At 37.4% G+C, this 20,344-nt stretch overlaps 1 protein-coding gene across 1 annotated transcript in view; it reads left to right on the top strand.

The window, feature by feature from the left end:
- Ctnna3 (catenin alpha 3) overlaps positions 1–20,344 on the top strand; it is a 1,328,241-nt gene that overhangs the window by 1,063,316 nt on the left and 244,581 nt on the right. Inside the window, exon 12 of the mRNA XM_035451658.1 lies at positions 12,275–12,426. Within this exon, the coding sequence (XP_035307549.1) occupies positions 12,275–12,426 (152 nt within the window). The remainder of the gene's footprint in view (positions 1–12,274; positions 12,427–20,344) is intronic.

Raw genomic sequence — 20,344 nt, 5'->3', positions numbered from 1 at the left:
ATAAAATTGTTCCTACTAATTATTTAAGTACAAATTATGAAGTTCATGGCATGCACACCTATGATTTCAGCACTTGGGAGGTGGAGGTAGGGTATCAGAACTTCATAGCAAGTTTCAGACTACTCTGGATAATGAGATGTTGACTCAAAAAGTGAAACAAAACAAAGACAAATTAAATTGTTTCTCATAAAAGTGTTAATTTACCTTCTTGGTACTTGTATCTAAAATAAATGTAAGTTCTATTGTCTTATGGCCCTATGTGGTCATTCCGATGACATAACTCACCACTGACATAAATTTCTAATAATTTGTGTTTTATGTCTATTAGAAGTTGTGCTGAGATAAATCATACATTACCTATTAAATAGGGGAATTCTCTAAGTTCAATTATTACTTCATTTAAGAAAGAGATACGAAGTAATCCTCTCATTCTTCTAGGATTTTTAATTTTGTGAATGTGGTGCTGATATTGTCTAAACAAAAGAATCTCCTGGGGGTTGGAGAGATGGTTTAGTGGTTAAGAGCACTGACTGCTCTTCCAAAAGGATTTGTGTTCCATCACCAGCATCCACATAATGGCTCACAACTATCTATAACTCTAGCCCCAGGGATCCGCCCTCTTTAGGACTCTGTAGGCACAAGGCACATGTGGTGTGCATGCATACCTGCAGACACAAGCACACATACATGAAAGATATTACAAATAATCTTCTGGAGAGATAGTTCATCAGTGAAAAGCACTGAATATAAGACACTCTGCAAAGGCCCACATATTAAAACCTGGGTACTTACTGCCTCAATCAGAAGGTGGTGTAAGTCTTTATGAGGGGAATAGCAGTGAGAAAACATTAGATCATTATGGATGTGTTTCAAAGCTCTTTTGAGACCCTGTCCACCTTCTGTCTATTCACTTGTATCCTGACTGCCATGAGGCGAACAATTTACTGTGGCACCTTGTCACAGGCCCATGAACAGTGGAGTCAAACAATTATGGAGAAAATCTTGCCAAGTGTGAGGCAAAATAAAGCTTTTCTGACTTTAAATTGATTGTCTCACGTATTTTATTGAAGAAACAGAAACATGATTAATACATATTCTTATGACTGTTGCTCTAGTGTCTTCTTTAATTGTACTTGCAAGACTAATGTCTGTTTCTTCATTCATTGTGATCTAATCAATAATATTGTTAAATCAAAATAGCAGCCTTGTAGAATGTATAACATAAATAAAACATGAAACAGTGTAACTAGCTAAAGGAGAAAAGTTATAATATACACTTGTGAGTTTTCACACTCTGTGTAAGGTGGTCCATTATAATTTGAAAATGGACTATGGTAAGCTAGAGATGCAACTTTAATCTAGAAGTCTGTAAATTATGTCCCTAAACCTATTTTTCTTTACCCAGTTCCTCAAATATTTACATTGTATTGTGGGTATATTTATACACATCAGTCACTGCTATTTCCCTTTGAATCCTGTACACTCCCTCTGTGTCATCCATTGAAGAAAATAAAGCATACCCCACAGCAACCATTAATACTCATACAAATACAAAACTGATGCACCTGTTTTTTAATACATGTGTTTAAGAAAAGTCTGTTCAAATTTAGGTTTAATTTTTTATTAAAATTTTGCACGTGTGTGTGTGTGTGTGTGTGTGTGTGTGTGTGTGTGTGTGTGTGTATGTGTGTGTTTGCATGATGGTATGTGCACATGTCTATAAGTGTCCATGGAGGTCAGCAGAGGGGGTCAGATCCTCTGGAGTTACAGACAGTTGTGAGCTACCTGATGTGGGTGTTGGGAACTCAGGTCCTCTATAAGAGCTGCAGGTCCTGTTTTCCTGTGAGCCACATGTCCAGTCAGTTTCTTTTCAGTGGATAATGCAATCAAGCAACTCCTTTCATTATTGTTTACCAAGAATACAAGCGATCAGTCCTCTCTTACTTGCTATATGCTGACACTAGGATTTCATAAAAATGATGTCTTTTGTCTCCAGGTTTGATTCATGGCTGAAGCCTACTCTATCCCTTTTATTTCAAAATAATCTGAGGCTCTGTGTTTTAAGTTGTTTGAATTAATTTTTGGAACCGGAAGAATCATAGAACTCAAATCTCCATTTCTGTGATTAACCCATCAGCACCAATCTGTACCTATTTAATTGATGTTTTTCTTCCAATTGCCATTTCTTGTCTTCCTTACATCTACCCACCTAGCCATCGCCAACCTTTCTACTCACCGTTGTCTCTAAATGTCTTTCTGCTATGAGCAAGTGTAACCAGGGGAAGTGAACACAGTATATGATATGAGCAGAGAAAAATCTCTATGCTCAAACAGACAAAAGGTCATTTGTTCATCTTATCCATTTGTTCATTATGCAGAAGCTAACTTCAGCTCTTTGACTCTCTTTTTCTTCATTCTTCATTTCTCTTTGACTGGGTTTCTTTAAAGATTTACAGATCTTAAAGCAAACTTATAAATATTAATCTTTAGTTGTGTGATTAAAAGTATTTGCATCAAACATAAATATACAGCTTCAACAAGGAGGAGAAATTATGAGATAAATATTTAGAAAAAGGTCATTTCAAATGCTATGAATGGAAAGTATGTGTTTTTTAAATGTATTCAAGCATCATTAGTAAAAGGAGTGCATTGATTTCTTACTCAAAATCTTACAATCACTTTGTACTCTGCTTTCTAGAACAATGCCTGTGAATTAAACATACTTAGGTATTTAAACCAAATTAATTTATGTTCCCTGAAGCTTTAAATACTGATTGTAGTTGTACAAAAATTCAAGATAAATGAAGATCAGATACAAGAAAAATGAACTTTTTTTTAATTCTGAGATTTTTACCTCTGCATACAAAAAGTTCTTATGCAGCACAGGAAATACCTATTAATTCAAATAATGTAATCATAGTTATCAATGAGATTTAGTCCATGATCTTTAACAATAATATTAGAATCTGCTTAAAGTAATAAAGATTCTTTCAGAATAAAATATACAAGTTAGAATTGAAATGTCATATATCCTAATTGTATACTGTATGTATGGCTTAATGTCAGCCCTGTGGAATCATATAGTTTTTAAAGATGAACACTATATAGCAGAGATAGTTTTAGTTTTTCAAAACAGAAAGTATAAAAAATTCCTTATTTTGTTCATATATATATATATATATGAGAATTTACATTGCCAAAAAGCAGAGAATACTGCAAATACTGCAAATAACTAAGAGCAGGTGTCCAGTTTCACCGCAGTACTGTCATGTTAAATGCTTGTTATGAGTAACCTTGACTATCAACTTGACTTGATCTATAAACATCTAGAACAAACTCCAGGCATGTCTTTGAGGTTTTTACAAAAAGTTTTGCCCGAGTTGGGAAGGTCTTCTCCCAGGATTGGCAGTGCCATTCCATTGTCGAGGTCCTGGACTGAACAAAATAGGTAAAACAATCTTACCAGCTATGTTCATCTCTCCTTGCTCCTAATTGCAAGCTCAATGGGACCAGTGGCTTCATACCCAAATGTGAATAATGCGATTGTGCAGACTGTTCGAAGTATGGCCAGTTCTTCATGCACTGCTATTTGAGTTTGGTTTTAGGCCATCTAATATACTTACTTCAGTTTTATCTTTTTAAATTATGGAATCAACATACTCACTAAAGTTTAAAATATGCAAAATTACTCTTGGGGCAACTTATGTCCCATATCTCTGCTTCTCATTCTTCATCCCTTAGAGGTGGCAAGTTCCCTTGCTCCTTTTTTTTTTAAAACTAGGCAAGACTTTATTTTTAAAGTGTATGTGAAAACCTGCAGAGCAAGGTGTACTGTCTTATTTCCTCATCAATCTTAAACAAGAGGTGACACATGTCAGAATATGTATGTGTGAGTCAAGATGGCAGCTCTATTGCAATCCACAGTCATTGGAATTTTCTTGTCTTATCTCATTCTATAACAGTGTTTCCCTGATTCCTTGGTGAGAACCCTAAGTTGCAAAATTGCTCCATGTTCATTTATTGTCTCAATGTTTCAACACACACCTCTAGTGTTATCCCATTATTTTAACTCCACTGTCTTGTCAGCCCGATGATTTCATTGACCTCTTATCATAACAGTAAACCATCAATGTATCTTCTTAATAGAGAGTTAATGGAAATAAAATATTGGGCATCTATAGATATTTGAAGTATTCAATACTGTTCACTTGGCTTGGAGATTGATGGAGCACTGAACTACATATTTAAAATAAATTTCTCTTAGAATTCAAAGGTATCATTTCATCCTTTCTCTTTCAGTGACCAGCTCTGTTCATGGAAAATTCTAAGGTCAACATATTTTAACGTTTTATACATCATAGTTTCTCTCTTAAAGATTTAGCTCTTCTCTTCACCCTCAGCAGTTTTGTGACTATATATCAGTGTGGACAGTCCTGCATCTAGTCAGTACAACACTGTGGTAATCGGTATAGACTCCTAGTTCTTATGTGTGTTTAAATCGTAACTCCACTCTCTAAAATTTTACTGAAGACAATGTTAAAATAATTCTTTAAAGTGGCTGGACACAAGAAAACATGTACACTTGGAGGCAAAAACTATTTTATTAGTGTTATTTTAAACTTTATTCTTTGCAAATACCAAGTAAGAAATAATACACAGGAATTAACTGGACATGAAGAAAAATGTTAACTCAAAAATATCTGAAGTATTAGCAGGTCTAGAGGATAAACTTGCCTAACAGGTTTCAGGGTATTGGTCTTGGAGAGTTTTGTAGATCAATTTACATATTCATGAGTTTGAGTGATAAGCAGAAAATCAATATGTTCTCAGGGTTGGAAAGATAGCTCTATTTTAATTCTCAACCATAGACAACTGGGCACAGACAGCAGGAGTTTGAAGACTTGGGACTGACTGTATGTATGTTCTTCCAAAGAATCTCACCAACATATTAAAGACTGCTTTAATAGTACAGATTAGAAAAAGTTCTAATTTCCATTCTAGGATCTCCCCCATGTTATCTCCCTTAGTTTCTCAAAATGTCTTTCTTTTAGACTACTTTTCCTGCTTCCAGTAGGTGACTCTTTGTCCCGGTGAGTTGCAAAATCTGTACACATGGAAATCCTTTCCCCACCTTTCTCTTTCGTCCTTTCTTTCTTTCTTTCTTTCTTTCTTTCTTTCTTTCTTTCTTTCTTTCTTTTCTTTCTTTCTCTCTCTCCTTCTTTCTTCCTATCTTTCTTTCTCTCTCTCTTTCTTTTCCTCCTTCACTTCCCTCTACCCCTCCTCCCCTCCCTTCTTCCTTCTTTCCTTCCTTCTGTTCTCTTTCTTTCCTACCCTTCTCTTTCTCCCTCCCTTCTTTCTCCTTCCTTCCTTCCTTCCTTCCTTCCTTCCTTCCTTCCTTCCTTCCTTCCTTTCTCTACTGTCTATATTTTTTTTGATGAGAGACACTGGGGAAATTAAGGATTGAGTTTGAACAAGCCGTATCATATTAGATGAGTCTTAATGGGAAAAATGTAGTCTAAACTTAAGGACAAATAATATATAGAAGACCAAAGTAATCCCTAATCTTCACAAGTAAAATTCTATCAAGTACTATAGACTCAAGTGATGTCCCATCAACAGAGAGACTGCTAGAAGATAGATACATCAAGTCTTGAGGGCATGGCACATCTAAAATGCTCATGTATAGACTGTGGCCAAGGAAGTCAACACATAGATAAGTTCTTCAAAAATATATACTATATTTGCCAACATATATGCTTTTGTTTATTTATTATTTATTTAGTTGTGTGGGTGTGAATGGAGAGGGAGCCAGAAATATGTGTACATGTGTGTGGAAGCCAGAGATAAACCTCAGGTATTATTTATAATGAGGCATCCACCTTGTTTATTCATTGTGGCCTGCGGCTACATGGATAAGCTAGGCTGACTAGCCAGCAAGCCTGAGGCATTCTCTGCCTCCCCACCTCAGAGGTCACAGCATGCTCAGTTCATATTTTCATCTGTGTGCTGGGATTGAACTCCAGTTCTCATGTATGCATAGCAAGTACTTTAGTGATGAAACTTTCTCCCTAGTACCTGTATAAATGTGTTGATAGCTGTACTAAATTGATAAATAATAGTATCAATGTATACAGCAGTATACAGCAGTAAGGATGAAAACACACTATGTATAATGAGAGGCAAATCACATATATTTAAGTTTAATGAAACAAGACTCAAGAGTGCATATAATATGATTTTCTTTGTTAGATGAACAGACCAACTAATCCATTACCCCCCCCCCATAAGGAAAATGTTTCTTTGCATTGTAGTCACTGTGACAAAAATAGTTTCACACTTTTAAAACAGCAAAGACTATTTTGGGTATTTTCTGGACATCAGAAATCCAAGGGAGGCTTGGCTTAGGCTTGCTCTTAACATTTACCAAAGCTATCATCCTAGGCTACTAAAGGGTGGCACCCACTCTCCTAACTCAGTCCTTCCATCCTTGCAAGCTGTTTCCTGGAATGCCTGGACTGGTGACTTCAGCATCTCCGCTGGCTGTTTATAATGTAGAAATGAAGTCTCTAGAGCAGACAGTATGAAGGAAAGAGTGACCAAGATGGGAACTATAGCATCTTTTTAACCTGGTTAATAAACTAGGTCACATACATCACTTCTGCTCTGTTTACTGAGCATGTAGATGGTATAACACAGCGATAGAAAACTTGGAAATTTGGGTAACAAGAGCAACATTAGGGATCATGTTAAAGACTCATTATCATATCCCATAAAAGGTTAAATGTATGTACTCCGAGTATTTTATAGTAATGATCTGATATTAATAATTGCAATTTTTAATATTTAGAAACATTAATAAATATCAGAAAATTTTAATTCAGAAAAATGTAGTCAACGTATTAACCCAAAACCAAGTGTTATATTATGGAGAAAAATCATTAAGTATTCCTTGGCACAAGTCCCACTCTAAATATGTCCATCTTTTTTATACAGTTATTTTATTTTAATTATGTACATATATGTGTGTGCACATGAGCATATAAGTGCAAGTAATGGAGACCAGAAGTGGACATCGGATCCCCTGAGGCTGGAGTTATGTAAGGTTGTGAGCTGCCCAACATGGATGCCGGGAACTGAACTTAGGTCTTTGTCAAGAATATTTCATGCTCTAAATTGCTCAGCCATTTATTTATCTTCTAAATATGTGAATTTTCAAATCATTTAAATAGTGACATCTATTTAAATAAAAAAAATGATGTAAAGAAAATTTGAAATAGAGCATTTCTTCCCATTCAGACACATTGAGATACACTAAAACAATTTAAATATTTATTAATATTAACACAGTGGCTTACACGTGAAAAATTTCAAAGTAAAATCTTAGGGAATGAATCAGTTTCTATCACTAGAGGCATTCAAATATAGATACTCAACCTATTAAGTAATCAGAGATTTATAAATAAAAAGATATCTGTGAGAGGCTAAGGGCATGATTATCAACTTCAGTAAGCCATGTCTTGGGCTAGTGAGATGGCTTAAAAAATGCATACTGCTCTTGCAGAGGGCCAGAATGTGGTCCTAGCATCCACATCAAACAACTTACAACTGCCTATGACTCTCGATTCCAGGAGATCCAATGGCATCCATTGCCATTGTGCTGGTACTTATGTAAACACACACACACACACACACACACACACACACACACACACATACACACACACACACACACAAAGAGAGAGAGAGAGAGAGAGAGAGAGAGAGAGAGAGAGAGAGAGAGAGAGAGTTTACAAAAGAAAAAACTTAAAATCTATGTCTAGAAGTAGTTTCTTTGATTTCTTAGTTTTTGTACATGGTAGAAGCAGAATTTGTAAGAAGGATAGAAAATATTTTCTTATTAACTGTGTGGTCTGTCCTAAGTGGTCATAGTCAGTCAGAATTCCACAACACAATCTCTGAAAAGAGGCAAGGTCTTCCCCCAGGCATGGAGTTGGATTTTTGGAGGTTCCAAACAATTCTCTATTTGGTATTTGAAATATATTTGATCCATAAATATTAAACAAATATGAACGATAATATTAGTGCTAAATAAAGAGGAAATGAAGAGAATGAAGTAGTTATTGAAGCCACTCTGTGATGAGTTGTACTTTCTGTCATAAATCACTCCCCCAGCTGTGAGACAGAGGACGATACAACAGCACCCTAGCTCTGAGTGACCTTTTAAAGGCAGACTTCTCTGTACATTAGTAATCTTCAAAGATAGTAGTATAATCATAAACTTTTTAATCTGAGTTTATCAGTGATTGACATTGTGCATTGGTGACGTCACTTCTAAGCATCACTTATAATGAGTCTGGATCCTTTTCTGACCTATTTAATTAGTAATTATGTACCCTCAGCTACTTTCAAATGTGCATAATAAATTTAGCAAGGATTAAGAGGGATAAAATATTCGTGAGTTACTACTGGAGAAAGGCTCCAGGCTTAGTAGACTTTGGCTCCATAGGCCTGTTAATCTCATTGTCAGGAAATTAACATTAATTTTCCCAGGAGCACTGCAGTTTAGAAGTCTCAAGGACTTTACTTATTAAAAGGAGACAGTGAAGATTTAGGGTTCAGAGAGCAGGCTGCAGAGTCTCACTTACCTGCCCTTCACTGATTGGCTGTATGACCTCAGTTTCCTCATCGGTTAAATTATATTTCACAACTTGGAAACTTCTGTGAGGATTGCATTAGACATGCATGTGACATGTTCCTCACAGGGCTAAGTAAGAACTTGGTGAGGGCTGAGAGACAGTTAGAACCCAAGAAAGGCACAGCACAGTAGCCAGAGGTCCTGTGATTGTTGGGGCTAAAGGGAAGGCAGAGAAGGGAAAATCCCTGGAAGTTCAAGGGCTTCAGAGCACTAAGCAGAAAGTGACAAGAGAGAAAAGGTGCAAGGTGAGGACCAGGACCCCTGGCTGTCTCTGGTCTCCACACAGGTGCCTGTTCTCCCTCCCTCCCTCTTTTCCTCCCCTCCCAAGACTTTTTTCTTTATTATGTTTAAGAGCCCAAAAGAATAGGGCTGGAGAAATGACTCAACAATTAAGAGCACCTGCTGCTCTTTCAGAGGACCAGTGTGCTTTCCAGCACCCATATCCAATGACTCATAAGCAACTGTAATTCTAGCCTCAGGGGTTCCGACACTCTCTTTGGTCCTCTTGTGGTACCTGCACACACACACACTAAAATGAATCTTTAAATAAAAATGCAAGCCCAATGAAGATTATCAGTCATTCTATCTATTCTGAACCAAGTGGAGAGAGAAAGCACAGAGTTCCAAAAGCACTCAGAACGGGTTCAGAATGTAATGAATGAAGTAGACAAGATCCTTTGTTTGAAGCAAGCAAGATGTTGTCCCCAAGTCTACATTTCTTTCATAAATCTACACCTCAAAGCTCAGAAGTTTATCTTCCACAGCATTTCAATTGATGAGAATAATTTTTTTTTTAACATGGACCTCTTTTTGATGAAGGATTGAGAAGTACGTACCAGTATATTCTTTTTGGTGTGTGTGTGTGTGTGTGTGTGTGTGTGTGTGTGTGTGTGTGATGTGTGATGTGTGTGAAGGTCAGAAGACAACTAGTGGATGTCAATTCTCAGCCTCCACTAGATGTGTCCCAGGGGTCCAACTCAGATCTCCCAGCTTGGCAGTAATCACCCTTTCCCACTGATCTATCTTGCCAGACCTACATTTTTTTAAATCCCAGGTAAATTATTAATTCAAGACAGACTTGCCATATTCCTAAATCTTCTTTTAGCAGTTACTTAATTATAATATAATTACTTTGTATTATCTTGGAAATACCAAGAACAATAATTCCTAGTTGGATCTAAGCAACTACATGACTGGTCTAAGTAAAGCACAGACACAGATGAGGTTTAAGGTAATGAAAGAGAAACAACACATTACGCACTAGAGGAAAAGTTGTCACTCCCACCTGTACTTCCAGAACTGGAAGAGGGATGATGGGGACAGCTTTGCTGCTATAGTGATGCTAACAGATTGAAAGTGTCAATCAAGACTTAATGTGCTGCATGAATGTTGGTAAATAGTTTTGAGTGAGGAGCATTGGGAACTTTTCTTCAGGCTGCAACAGCTTTTGAGAGCACAGTGCATGCTGCAGTATGTGTTTAGGGTAAAGAGAGGATGCTAATGGAACTAGAAGCTGTTCACTTTCTTCGTTTATGGGAGCGACTTGGGTGAGTGGTTTGTGTTCACAACTAGAACTTAAAGGAGATGTGGAATAGCTGAATTTATTTTTATTAAGAATTCCTACTTCTCTCCATGCAGCAAAATTAATAAATAGATAAGTAGATAAGCAAATATTCACTGATTCAATACATCCAAATGCTTCTAGAAGCCTGCATAAATATGTTTTGATGTACCTCTGAAATGAACAAACCCTAAATCACATTGAGACGAAGGCTAAACAGTCAGAATCAGAATTGTCCCCATACTTTTACTTGGCTTTCATAGATTTTATTCATCCATCTTTTCAGCCACTCAACTCACTAAATATTAATCTACTACATGCCAGGGTAGGCAGCTAGTATACAAACAGAAAATGTTTCAAGAAATCATTGGACACTTAAAATAACAGTAAGGGTATGAGGCATTCATCAAATAATTTGCTGATTTTGTGGCAAATCCTCATTAATAAGATTGATTAGCCTAAGAAAGGAGCATGATGTAAACAGGAGTAGGACCATACAGTGGGCTCAAGTAGGAGATGGTGAAGGCTAGAGGCAGTAGGGGTACAATTTGGCAATGGATTTAGGATATCGTTATTATTTATTTAGGATATCATTATTATTTATTAAGGATATCACTATTATTATTTAGATTATCATTTATCATTAAATGATAAAGTACATTGCACTTGCTATTTGGATAGAGATGATGAAGAGTTGTAGCAGGTCAGAGAAAACGCTTGGCTTATTATTCCTTTACCTGTTTGCTTTCAGTGAGTGACAGGGCAGAAGGTAGAATGTTGCTATGGTTTGATTGTGACTAGTCCCTTCCAAAACTTTGTTTAAATGTAATCCTCATTATGAGATATTAAAAATTGGATCCCAATGGAACAGTCAGGAGATCTATACTGTCCTCATAAACAGATTTGCCCATTAATATTTTCATTGATTTATTTGGCTGCTAACGGGTTACTTCAAGAGTGCATCTGGCTTGTTCTCTCCCACGTTCCCCATGCTTTGGGTCACCTCAAGACACTGCCACCAAAAAGCCTAGCAGAGGCTGGAGGTGTTAAGCCCTCCAGGAGGTAGAGTTACACCTGCTTTTGAACTGCCTGATGTGGGTGTGAGAATCAGGTCTACAGAAGAACACACTTGCTCCTAACTGAGACATTTCTCTGCGTCCATTTCATTTATATTTAAAGTTAGAGAGGATTTTTTATTGTGTACTTATTCTAACTTCTTAATTTAAAAACAACAAGAGTCACCCATAGAATTATCTAAAAAGATTCTTCCTTGTAAGTAGTCAGTGTTCTGCTGTTTCTGAGCTACTGTGCGTAAGATGCTGTCAAGGTGTTTTATTAATTATGGAGAGCATCTTATCCAAAGAACATTCATAACAACTTTTATTGTTCTTATAAGATAAAATTAGTATCTATATCTGATATTCTGCTGCTTGGCATCTCAGAGGCCTTGTTGCCTCTTTTCAGGTTTTAATCGCATTGATTTATCCGTGAGTGCATGTACACATCTCATCACACAGGTAGAGTTCAGAAGAAAAGCTGTAGGAGTTGGTTGTCTCCTTCCACCACGTGAATCCCAGATTACCAAATTCAGCTTGTCAAGATTGGCAGCAAGAACTTTGCCTGCTGAGCTAAGCTGTCAGCCAGCTATTTTAGTTTTTTAAATATCTTTACAGTCATTATCCCAACTATTTCTCACATCAACCCGATTTTTCAATTTCTTGAGTTTCATATTCAATAGTTTTAGAAATGAGAAATGCTCTCAAGCTTGTTCAAAAGAAGCAGAACATAAAGAAAAAAGAGAATATTTTATATTTCCCAAACTGTACTTTTCATTGTCTTTGATTGCTTTTCCTTTCCAGATGTGGAAATACCTCTGAATTTATGTTTGATTCTCTGTATTTAAAATATTAAAAATGTAGCAAAGAGGTATGCATTTAAAATGAACAATTCTGCACTTCCCAGTAAGTAGGGGAATCCAGAAATACAAAGGATAATCTCCTTTTTATTTATTTTCATAGTGATCCCAGAGTTCGTGACACAAGTGAATATTGCCTTGGATGCCTTAAGCAAGAACTCACTGACTGTGTTTGATGATAATCAGTTTGTGGACATCTCAAAGAAGATCTATGACACAATCCATGATATCAGATGTTCAGTCATGATGATTCGGGTAAGCCTATTTCACCTGTTCTTGTTTTTTTTTCAGAATTCCTCACCATCTGGAATGTTTAGAAGGATACCAACAAATGTTTGCTATCTTTGGACTTGTATTAGTTCTTAAATCCATCAGTACTTCAAAATTCCAGTGTTTCTCCAAAGGCAAATCTAGTGTCATTTGACTAACATCTTGAGTTACAACCAACCCAGACCAAAACAACAACAACAAAACTCAGGAATAACATGCTTGCTTTCCCTGAAAGGAGCAAGGATAGTTCTCACTGCTAAAACAAGGTGTTTCTGGGGCAAACCCTCCCATCATAGACCATAGATTCACACAACATTCTTCAAGAAATCTTATGTCTAGAACTGCTAGGAGCAACAAGCCCTTTAAACTTCCCAATCTGGGCATACTGTACTTGAGAAAAAAAATTATCACTTTCCCAAGAGTGTGACTGCATCATTGGTTCCAGATACACTGAATATACAGAGACTAAAATTGTTTGTTTTAACTCAAATGTTAAAGTGTGTTTCTAAAGAAACAGTTAGTTCCTTTAAAAAAATGCTTATGTAAGAGTAGGAGAGATGTCATAAGATAAGGACGACATAGAAAGTGAGGTATGGGTTTCTGTTTTCTGTAGTGCAGAAACCAGAGACCTGAGAAAGTAAGGCCATGTTGTTAAGGAAATCGTTGTAGGTTTATTATGAGGCACTATGTGTGTTGATCCTGCTGCCAAACTCTTGATTTTCTGTGGAACACAGCTCAGAATGATTTCACCTGAGGTGAACAAAATCTTGAGATTTACCCAACCATTCGTCCTCTATTAAATGCTACACTAAGGGCTATTTACCTTGGCCTCCTGCTCAAAGCCAATAAAGCTCCTGGCATCCAATAAAGGGACCTTAGGCAGGGTGGTGGATGCCTGCAGAAAGCTATGAGAAAAGTTTGTAGCGATGAATACAGTTCACTGTGAAAGTTTCGGGAATTAGCTGCTAGTTAGAAGGAAGTAGATATGACGAGGATATATTAATAACACATTGGATGTGACATCATAGTCTGCACTGAGCAGTACATAAAAATTGGAATTTTTGCAAACCTTGTGCAAAGCCAGAAGGCATTGTGAAGCCTAGAAGAACAAATGGAAGGATTGTAACAGAAAGATTAAAGGTATAGGATCCAGAACTTGGGGCTTTGGAAAACCTGAAAATAAACCCAATGATGAGTATCAAAGAAAGAGCCCCAGACGTATACAGAGAGTTCCTAGTTACCATGGTTAGTCTAGGAATTTGTGCCTTTGCAATGTTTCAGGAGAAAGAATTCTGATTTTGAAATGTGACCTTTTCCTGGCCTAGCTATGTGTGCAGTAAGATGTTTTCATGAAGTGTTGGAAAGTCACACTGACAGTTGTCACTCTTGGCGCTGGTGAGAAGCTCAGGCTCGAAGTGTGTCTAATCTTTGAGGTTCGGTAGCTTAAGTGAGTCACACACAGTTTTTAATGTCACAGGATCTTCAGCTTGATGATGTCTTTATTGGGACTCCATTGTAAGTTGAGGAACACCTGTAGCAGTGGGCAGCCTACAAAGATTTGGTTGTGTGATTGAAAGTGTGATGTTGTAATACTGCATGTTCAAAGAAATTTTACCAAGCATGACAGTGCCCTTGAGGAAGCTTTTTTTTTTTTTCCTACCTTGCCTCTTTGCAATTGGGTGAAGCATGAAGGATATGTGGGCCCAGGACACAAAAGCTAAATGTATAACGACATACAAACTTCACAAAATGGTGTCATTATGATCAAACTCAACAAATTAACCATCTCTATGGGCATGTTTCATGTTTGGTAAGATAAAATAGTTCCTCACATGTGAACTCCATGACAGACCATCCACATTTTCTTGAAATCTGTCTAGAGATGAAAAAAATAACAAACCTTATAACCTCTTTTAGTAGATGTTCCAGTATTTAATTTTTTCTTATTTTCAAGATTGCTTACATATAGCAAATCAAATAACCTTGCTGTTATTTATCCAGATTCATCCCATGAAGAGGTCTTTGTGGGACAAGAGAATATTTTGTTGTAAATATGAATAGCTTAGGAGGAAGTAATTTTCTCTATAGTCATTTCTTTTTTCAAGGTGAATATTTCTATTTCTGTTAACTTTTTATCCTAGGAGTAGTCTGGTGCCTTGTGTTCTTTGCCATTTCTCATTTAATTTTCAACTAACTCTTCCTTTCCTTCACTTTTTCTTCCTTCCTTCCTTCCTTCCTTCCTTCCTTCCTTCCTTCCTTCCTTGTGTGTGTGTGTGTGGGGGGGGATTATTTCAGCTTACAATTCCATCATTGAGGGAAGTCAGGACAGGCACTGAGATGGTGTAGAAACCTGGAGGCAGCAGCTGATGCAGAGGACATGAAGAGTTGCTCCTTACTGACTTGTCTTCATGGCTTTCTCAGCCTGATTTTTGAAACTGTCACAAATGTATTCTAATTAAATCCCTTCCTGTGTCAAATAAAGTGGAGTTATTCTTATGGGCAATTTCTACTGCTGTTTTACTTCTGCTGGCTAATTTTCCCCGATTTCAAACACAAGAACCTTTGGACTAAGGACAACTTTTACTATTACTTTTGGTCCAAAATGCTAATTCAGCTAGACTCCTTTCTTTTCTAAATGACCACTTATGCAATCTGTCTGGTGGCTTTCCAAGTTGGTTCTTTACCACACCAATTTGTCACCAATTAGAAATATGAAATATTGAGCTTTATTTCCTCCATGTAAATTATTAATAAAAATACCCAAATATTGACTGTTCTCTCCAAGCTGCAATCACCCTTTATCTGTTTTGCTCTGCACAGCCAAATGTTTAAATTATTGTAATATTAAAATTGCAATTTCTTCCAAGTTCTTTGAGACTTGAGATTTCTGTTAACCCTTCTTTCTAATCACTAAGCTTTCCAGTTTATTTTTCTAATCTCCATTTTTCTGAGACCCTCCATTCTCCTGGATTCTCCAATTTATCCACCTTTTCCTCTGCAGATCAAACAAACTACTTCTGTTTATCTCCAAACATTACATTCTTACCCTGGTGCTTTGATAATTGGTTTCCTTGGTTACTCAGACCTACCGTGCAGTCAGGATGTTGTTTTCACATTCCAGGGCATTCGGAACCATTTGATCAACAGGTAAAATGGACCTTTAGCATATTCTTTGATTATCACATATTTTATAATGCAGCTTTTGCGATTGATCCTATGTTAAAATCCATCTCCTTTATTCTGTCATCTGTTTCTTTTTTAAAATTTATATTAAATAGTTACATTCCAAAGAGTCTTGGGATTGCAAATTGGATTTCATGAAACATGTGAACGTAAGCTGAAAGTGCCACAAATTCGGATGACTACATAAATATATACTTATGTGATAACCTTGGATTATATAACTCATTCTCTTTCACACATGTCCAGTTAGGTCTACAATTTTTATGCACACTGTCTTTCTTGGGCCTGCAGGTACATCTTGAGTCCTGTGGTATGTCTCTTTTACCCACTGTATTCCTCTCCATGGTGCCCGCACTAATGACACTAGTTCCCTGTCAACCCCAGGGAACACGTTTTCTCCATAGGAGTAACTGCTGTCAAAAGTGAGCTTCCTCAGGCTTTGTGGCTCCTTTGTTGACTGTAGAGAATCATTTCAATTGCCATTTGGGATTTATTAAGCACACTGAGAAGGAGCACCTTTTCATTTCTCATCACTCAACAGATGTCCTGAAGTCACTTAGTCACTCTGCTCTTCATTCCAGGGGCATCTGGCCAGGGATTCCCAGTTGAAACACTGCCCTCTGGGGAGATGTCATGATTACTTTACAGTGTTACGAGCACTTTATAAAGGAACCAGTTAGCAGGGAACCTCCCAATGGAACTCAATAAAAGACATGTAAAAAAGTAACTTTAGATTTATATGTAAATTTAAGTCAAACCTTGGCTGAAGAGTTTTGTAGTAGGTTTCTTGCTGTTCTCTTTAAAAACAAAGAGTGTAATAGAAGGAAATCCAGAAGCCCCTGCTGGCATAGGCCAGCCAAAACAGAGGCCTCCTGCTCCGAGTACATTTAATTGCTTTCCTTGTGCATCTTTTGAAGTGACTCTGTCTATGGGAACAGAGGTGACCAGAGTAAGAATATCCACTGAGAAACATGCTGGCTAGGACACAGAAGCAGAACCAGTTGGTGACTGCAACTCATGCTGGGAGAAAGATGTTCAACTTGAAGTTTTCAGGGAAATGATTTCTCCCCAAACAGTGGAAGCCACTGGTCTAATGGGAGTGGTCCAGAAGGGCATTGATGCTGACAAATTCAGAACTCAGAGCTCTCTATCAGCATAGAAGTGATTCAACTTTGTTGAATCTGAGGAGTCAAGCACTTTTCTTTGAAACATGTTATCTCCAGGACAGATGACAGCATAGATTGAAGAATAACACAGAGAAGATGACTAATTGTGGAGCCTTCACAGATAATTGGTGTATGTTATGCATGTGTGTGTGGTCATGTATGTATGTTCTTGTATGGTGTGTGTGTGTGTGTGTGTGTGTGTGTGTGTGTGTGTGTGTGTGTGTGTGTGTGCATGCTCTCATTGTGCATATGGATGCCAACGGTCAGCCTCAGTTATCTTTATTCTCTATTACTTATCTGAGTAGGATTTCTCACTAACCTGGAGATTACTCAGACAGACTGATCAGTAAGCTACTAACATCTGTCTTTCTCTGCCCTTCTTCACTAGTAATAGGGTCATAGACATGCTCTGTAAAGCCTGGCATTTTATCTGGGTTCTGGGACCTTGTGCTTGCTTGTACAGTAGGGGTATCTCTCATTGAGCCACCTTCCCAACTCTCTTTCAAGGATTTTTTTCTTTCTTTGAATAAATTTTTGCTTAATATCAAATAAAGTAAGTTTCTAATGCTTTGTCCTAGGAACCCTCCAGAGGTACTCATCTTATTTCAAATAAGACGCTTGCCTCCATGGTTACATTTTAAAAGTAACTCCGTGAGCAGAAAAGCATCCTAATGAAGAAACTGGAGAAACAATTTATAAGTGATGTTTTTTAGGGAACAGGCTATAGATTAGAGAAGTAATGGGAGGGATATAGAGAATTTTGTGTTCTAATTTCTATAAAATAAGAGCTAGAGTTGGGGAAAAAGAAATATTCTAGAACATGCCAGCATAATGCCTAGGAGTGGTATGGTGCTTCAGGTCACACACTGAAGAAGTCACGGGAGGGGACTTGGAGTCATTATGCATAGGCTTTAGGTTTTCTTTTTCCACAGGAGAAGAAAATAGCTCTGTGTTTTCACACCACAGGAGTCTTTAGGCTGCACTGATTTCCCCTCCTTTGTGGGCCAGGTATAAACACAGAAACACAAGAAGCACTCTTCTGGACAATTGGTTGAAGAACACTTCTCCTAATGTGTTCCCTGTTCCCTGGGGACAGACACATTGGCCAGTTCTTCAATTTGCCAGAGCACTCACCTGCTTGGCCTGTTGCAACTTACAGTCCTCTGTAGCCCAGTCCCCTGTAGCCTTGACTCAGCAAAAGGGGTCTCTTCAGGCCTTTGCCTTTGTCATCATTACTTTACCTGACATCTTACAAAGGTCTCATATAGAGCTATCTAGAAAATTAACATCTCTCATGTTGGTCCCTCCCTCTCGCTCAAGTTGACATTTGCATAGTTTTCATCATACCATTGTACACATTTAATTATCTGCCCATTGTATTTCTGCTTATATAATAATGTCTGTGATGTAAAAGGGTATTTCTTTTTACAGACTTGTAAATAGAAATCCGTGAATGTTACAGTGAAGTGGTTGGTTCCGTTTCTAAATTTGGTACTTGTTTGACATGGGAAAACTGAACTGCAGGGAACTTTCTGGGCAATCATATGATGATGCTACTTGGATACATTTTAATTAAAGATACTGAGCTGACAGGAACTGACTTGATGTATGTTTTCCCAATGAATTGGAATGTGCTAGCTCTTTGAGGTAACCTATGTTTGTCTTATATTCTGTGGTCATTTACATGATCATGAATATGTAATGTGTCCCTTAGTGCTCTTTATCACAGGTGGGATACACAGAGCTGTTCATTTTGACTTTTTAACAGTATAGTATTTTTGCATGCCTACATTATATTTTGATCATATTTAGCCTCTTTCTTCCTCTGGACTGCTCCCTTATCCTACCCTTGCCTCATTCTTTTCTACCAACTTCATATCACTTTTGGCTTTTTTGAGACAGGGTTTCTCTGTGTAGCTTTGGAGCCTGACCTGGAACTCACTCTGTAGTCCAGGCTGGCCTCGAACTCACAGAGATCCACCTGCCTCTGCGGATCTTATTTATGCTGGGGTCTTATTTATGATACTCATACCTCCATGAGTATGGGGCCTTGATTGGGGCATGTTACACCTATGAGGGGCCTCATTTGTAAAAAGAAACTGACTCTCCCTGCCCTGGAAGTCATCAATTATCTACAGTGCATCTCTCAGATCTCACTGAGACATTTCTGCTGCAATAGATGGCAGTTAACTAAGAAACAGCAACTGGTCAAAGTGCAGAGGGTAAGTGCTAGGTTTCTTTTTAAGGATGACCATTTTAGGAAACCTGACAAGAGTGTTTTTGTTTTTGTTTTTCTGTAATTGTTTTTTAAAATGTGTGTTTGTGTGTGCACATCTATGCTGAACTATAGGTTTCTAACGTAATGTAAATGAGGATATGTGCTTGCCAAAAAAAGTCTGTGTCGGTCAGAGAGCAACCTTGGATGTTGAGCCTCCCCTCTTGTTTAGAGAGGGAACCACCACATCAAGTTTAACATGGATTTGAGGGAATTTAACAATATTCAGGCTTCCCTGTTTCCTCAACAAGTACTTTCCCCATTGAACAACTCCCCAGCCCACCACAAGACTCTTGACTGTGATTCGATGTTAGGTTGTGGAAAAAAAAGATCCTTTAGGATGCAACTTGGAGCTTGACAAAGTGCAGGTTATTAACATTTACCCCCCATTATCAGTACCTTGGTGTAATAAGCTCTGGAAAGTCACAAAATGATTACAGATTTAGTGATTAAAATGGATTTTATACTGTCTTACATTGCAGTATTTCAGAGTGAAATCAGAAATTTAATGAAAGTCATAAAACATAAAAATATACCCTAACAAAAATAATGTCTCAGTTTAAAAAATGGCTGTAAAATACATTTTAACCACTCCACAGTGGTCTGCTTAGTAAAACATATAAAAGTTAAAATAGTCAGGGATTTTTTTGTTATGTCCTATCATCACTAAGTTAATAATTTGAAAATAAATTCAACATGACTATTTATCAAAAATCTGTATAGACAATAACTTATTGTGGCACATAATTCATCATAGTATTTGAAAAATAAGGTTCTTTGAGTATAGTAGAAGAGAGACATAGTGATTAGGTAGACAGCCAAGAGTCCCTTTCAATATATTTACTGTTTAAACTCAATGAAGATAGGAATTTTAATCAAATACTGATCATAGTGTTTATGCCTCACTAAATATATTGATCAAGCTTAATTTGGGGGCATTAATCTTCCTTAGTATAAAGTAATCTCTGCAGAGGGGACTCTAGAAGAGTGAATGGAGACAATAATGCTAATAATGATGATAATAACAAAAAACACCAAGGCTTATGTTTGGAATGATATTTCTGTACTTGCATTGAGCTGAAACCAAGCACATGCCCAGAGCATATCTAAGTGCCTCACTGTCTCAGAGGAGGTGTAGGAAATCACCTGGCAGTCATGCATGCTCACCTCTGAAGCAGCCAACATGAAGGAAAAGAAGCACTGTCTCTGACGCTTCAAAGATTTCCTCGAGTGTTGTCCAGAGTATAACATGCCCCTGGTTGTGGAGGATTTGAATGTT

The sequence above is a fragment of the Cricetulus griseus genome (assembly GCF_003668045.3).
Source record: "Cricetulus griseus strain 17A/GY chromosome 1 unlocalized genomic scaffold, alternate assembly CriGri-PICRH-1.0 chr1_0, whole genome shotgun sequence".
Taxonomy (NCBI): Eukaryota; Metazoa; Chordata; class Mammalia; order Rodentia; family Cricetidae; genus Cricetulus; species Cricetulus griseus.
Note: the sequence above shows the minus strand (reverse complement) of the source record. Positions and strands in the feature narration are given on the sequence as shown.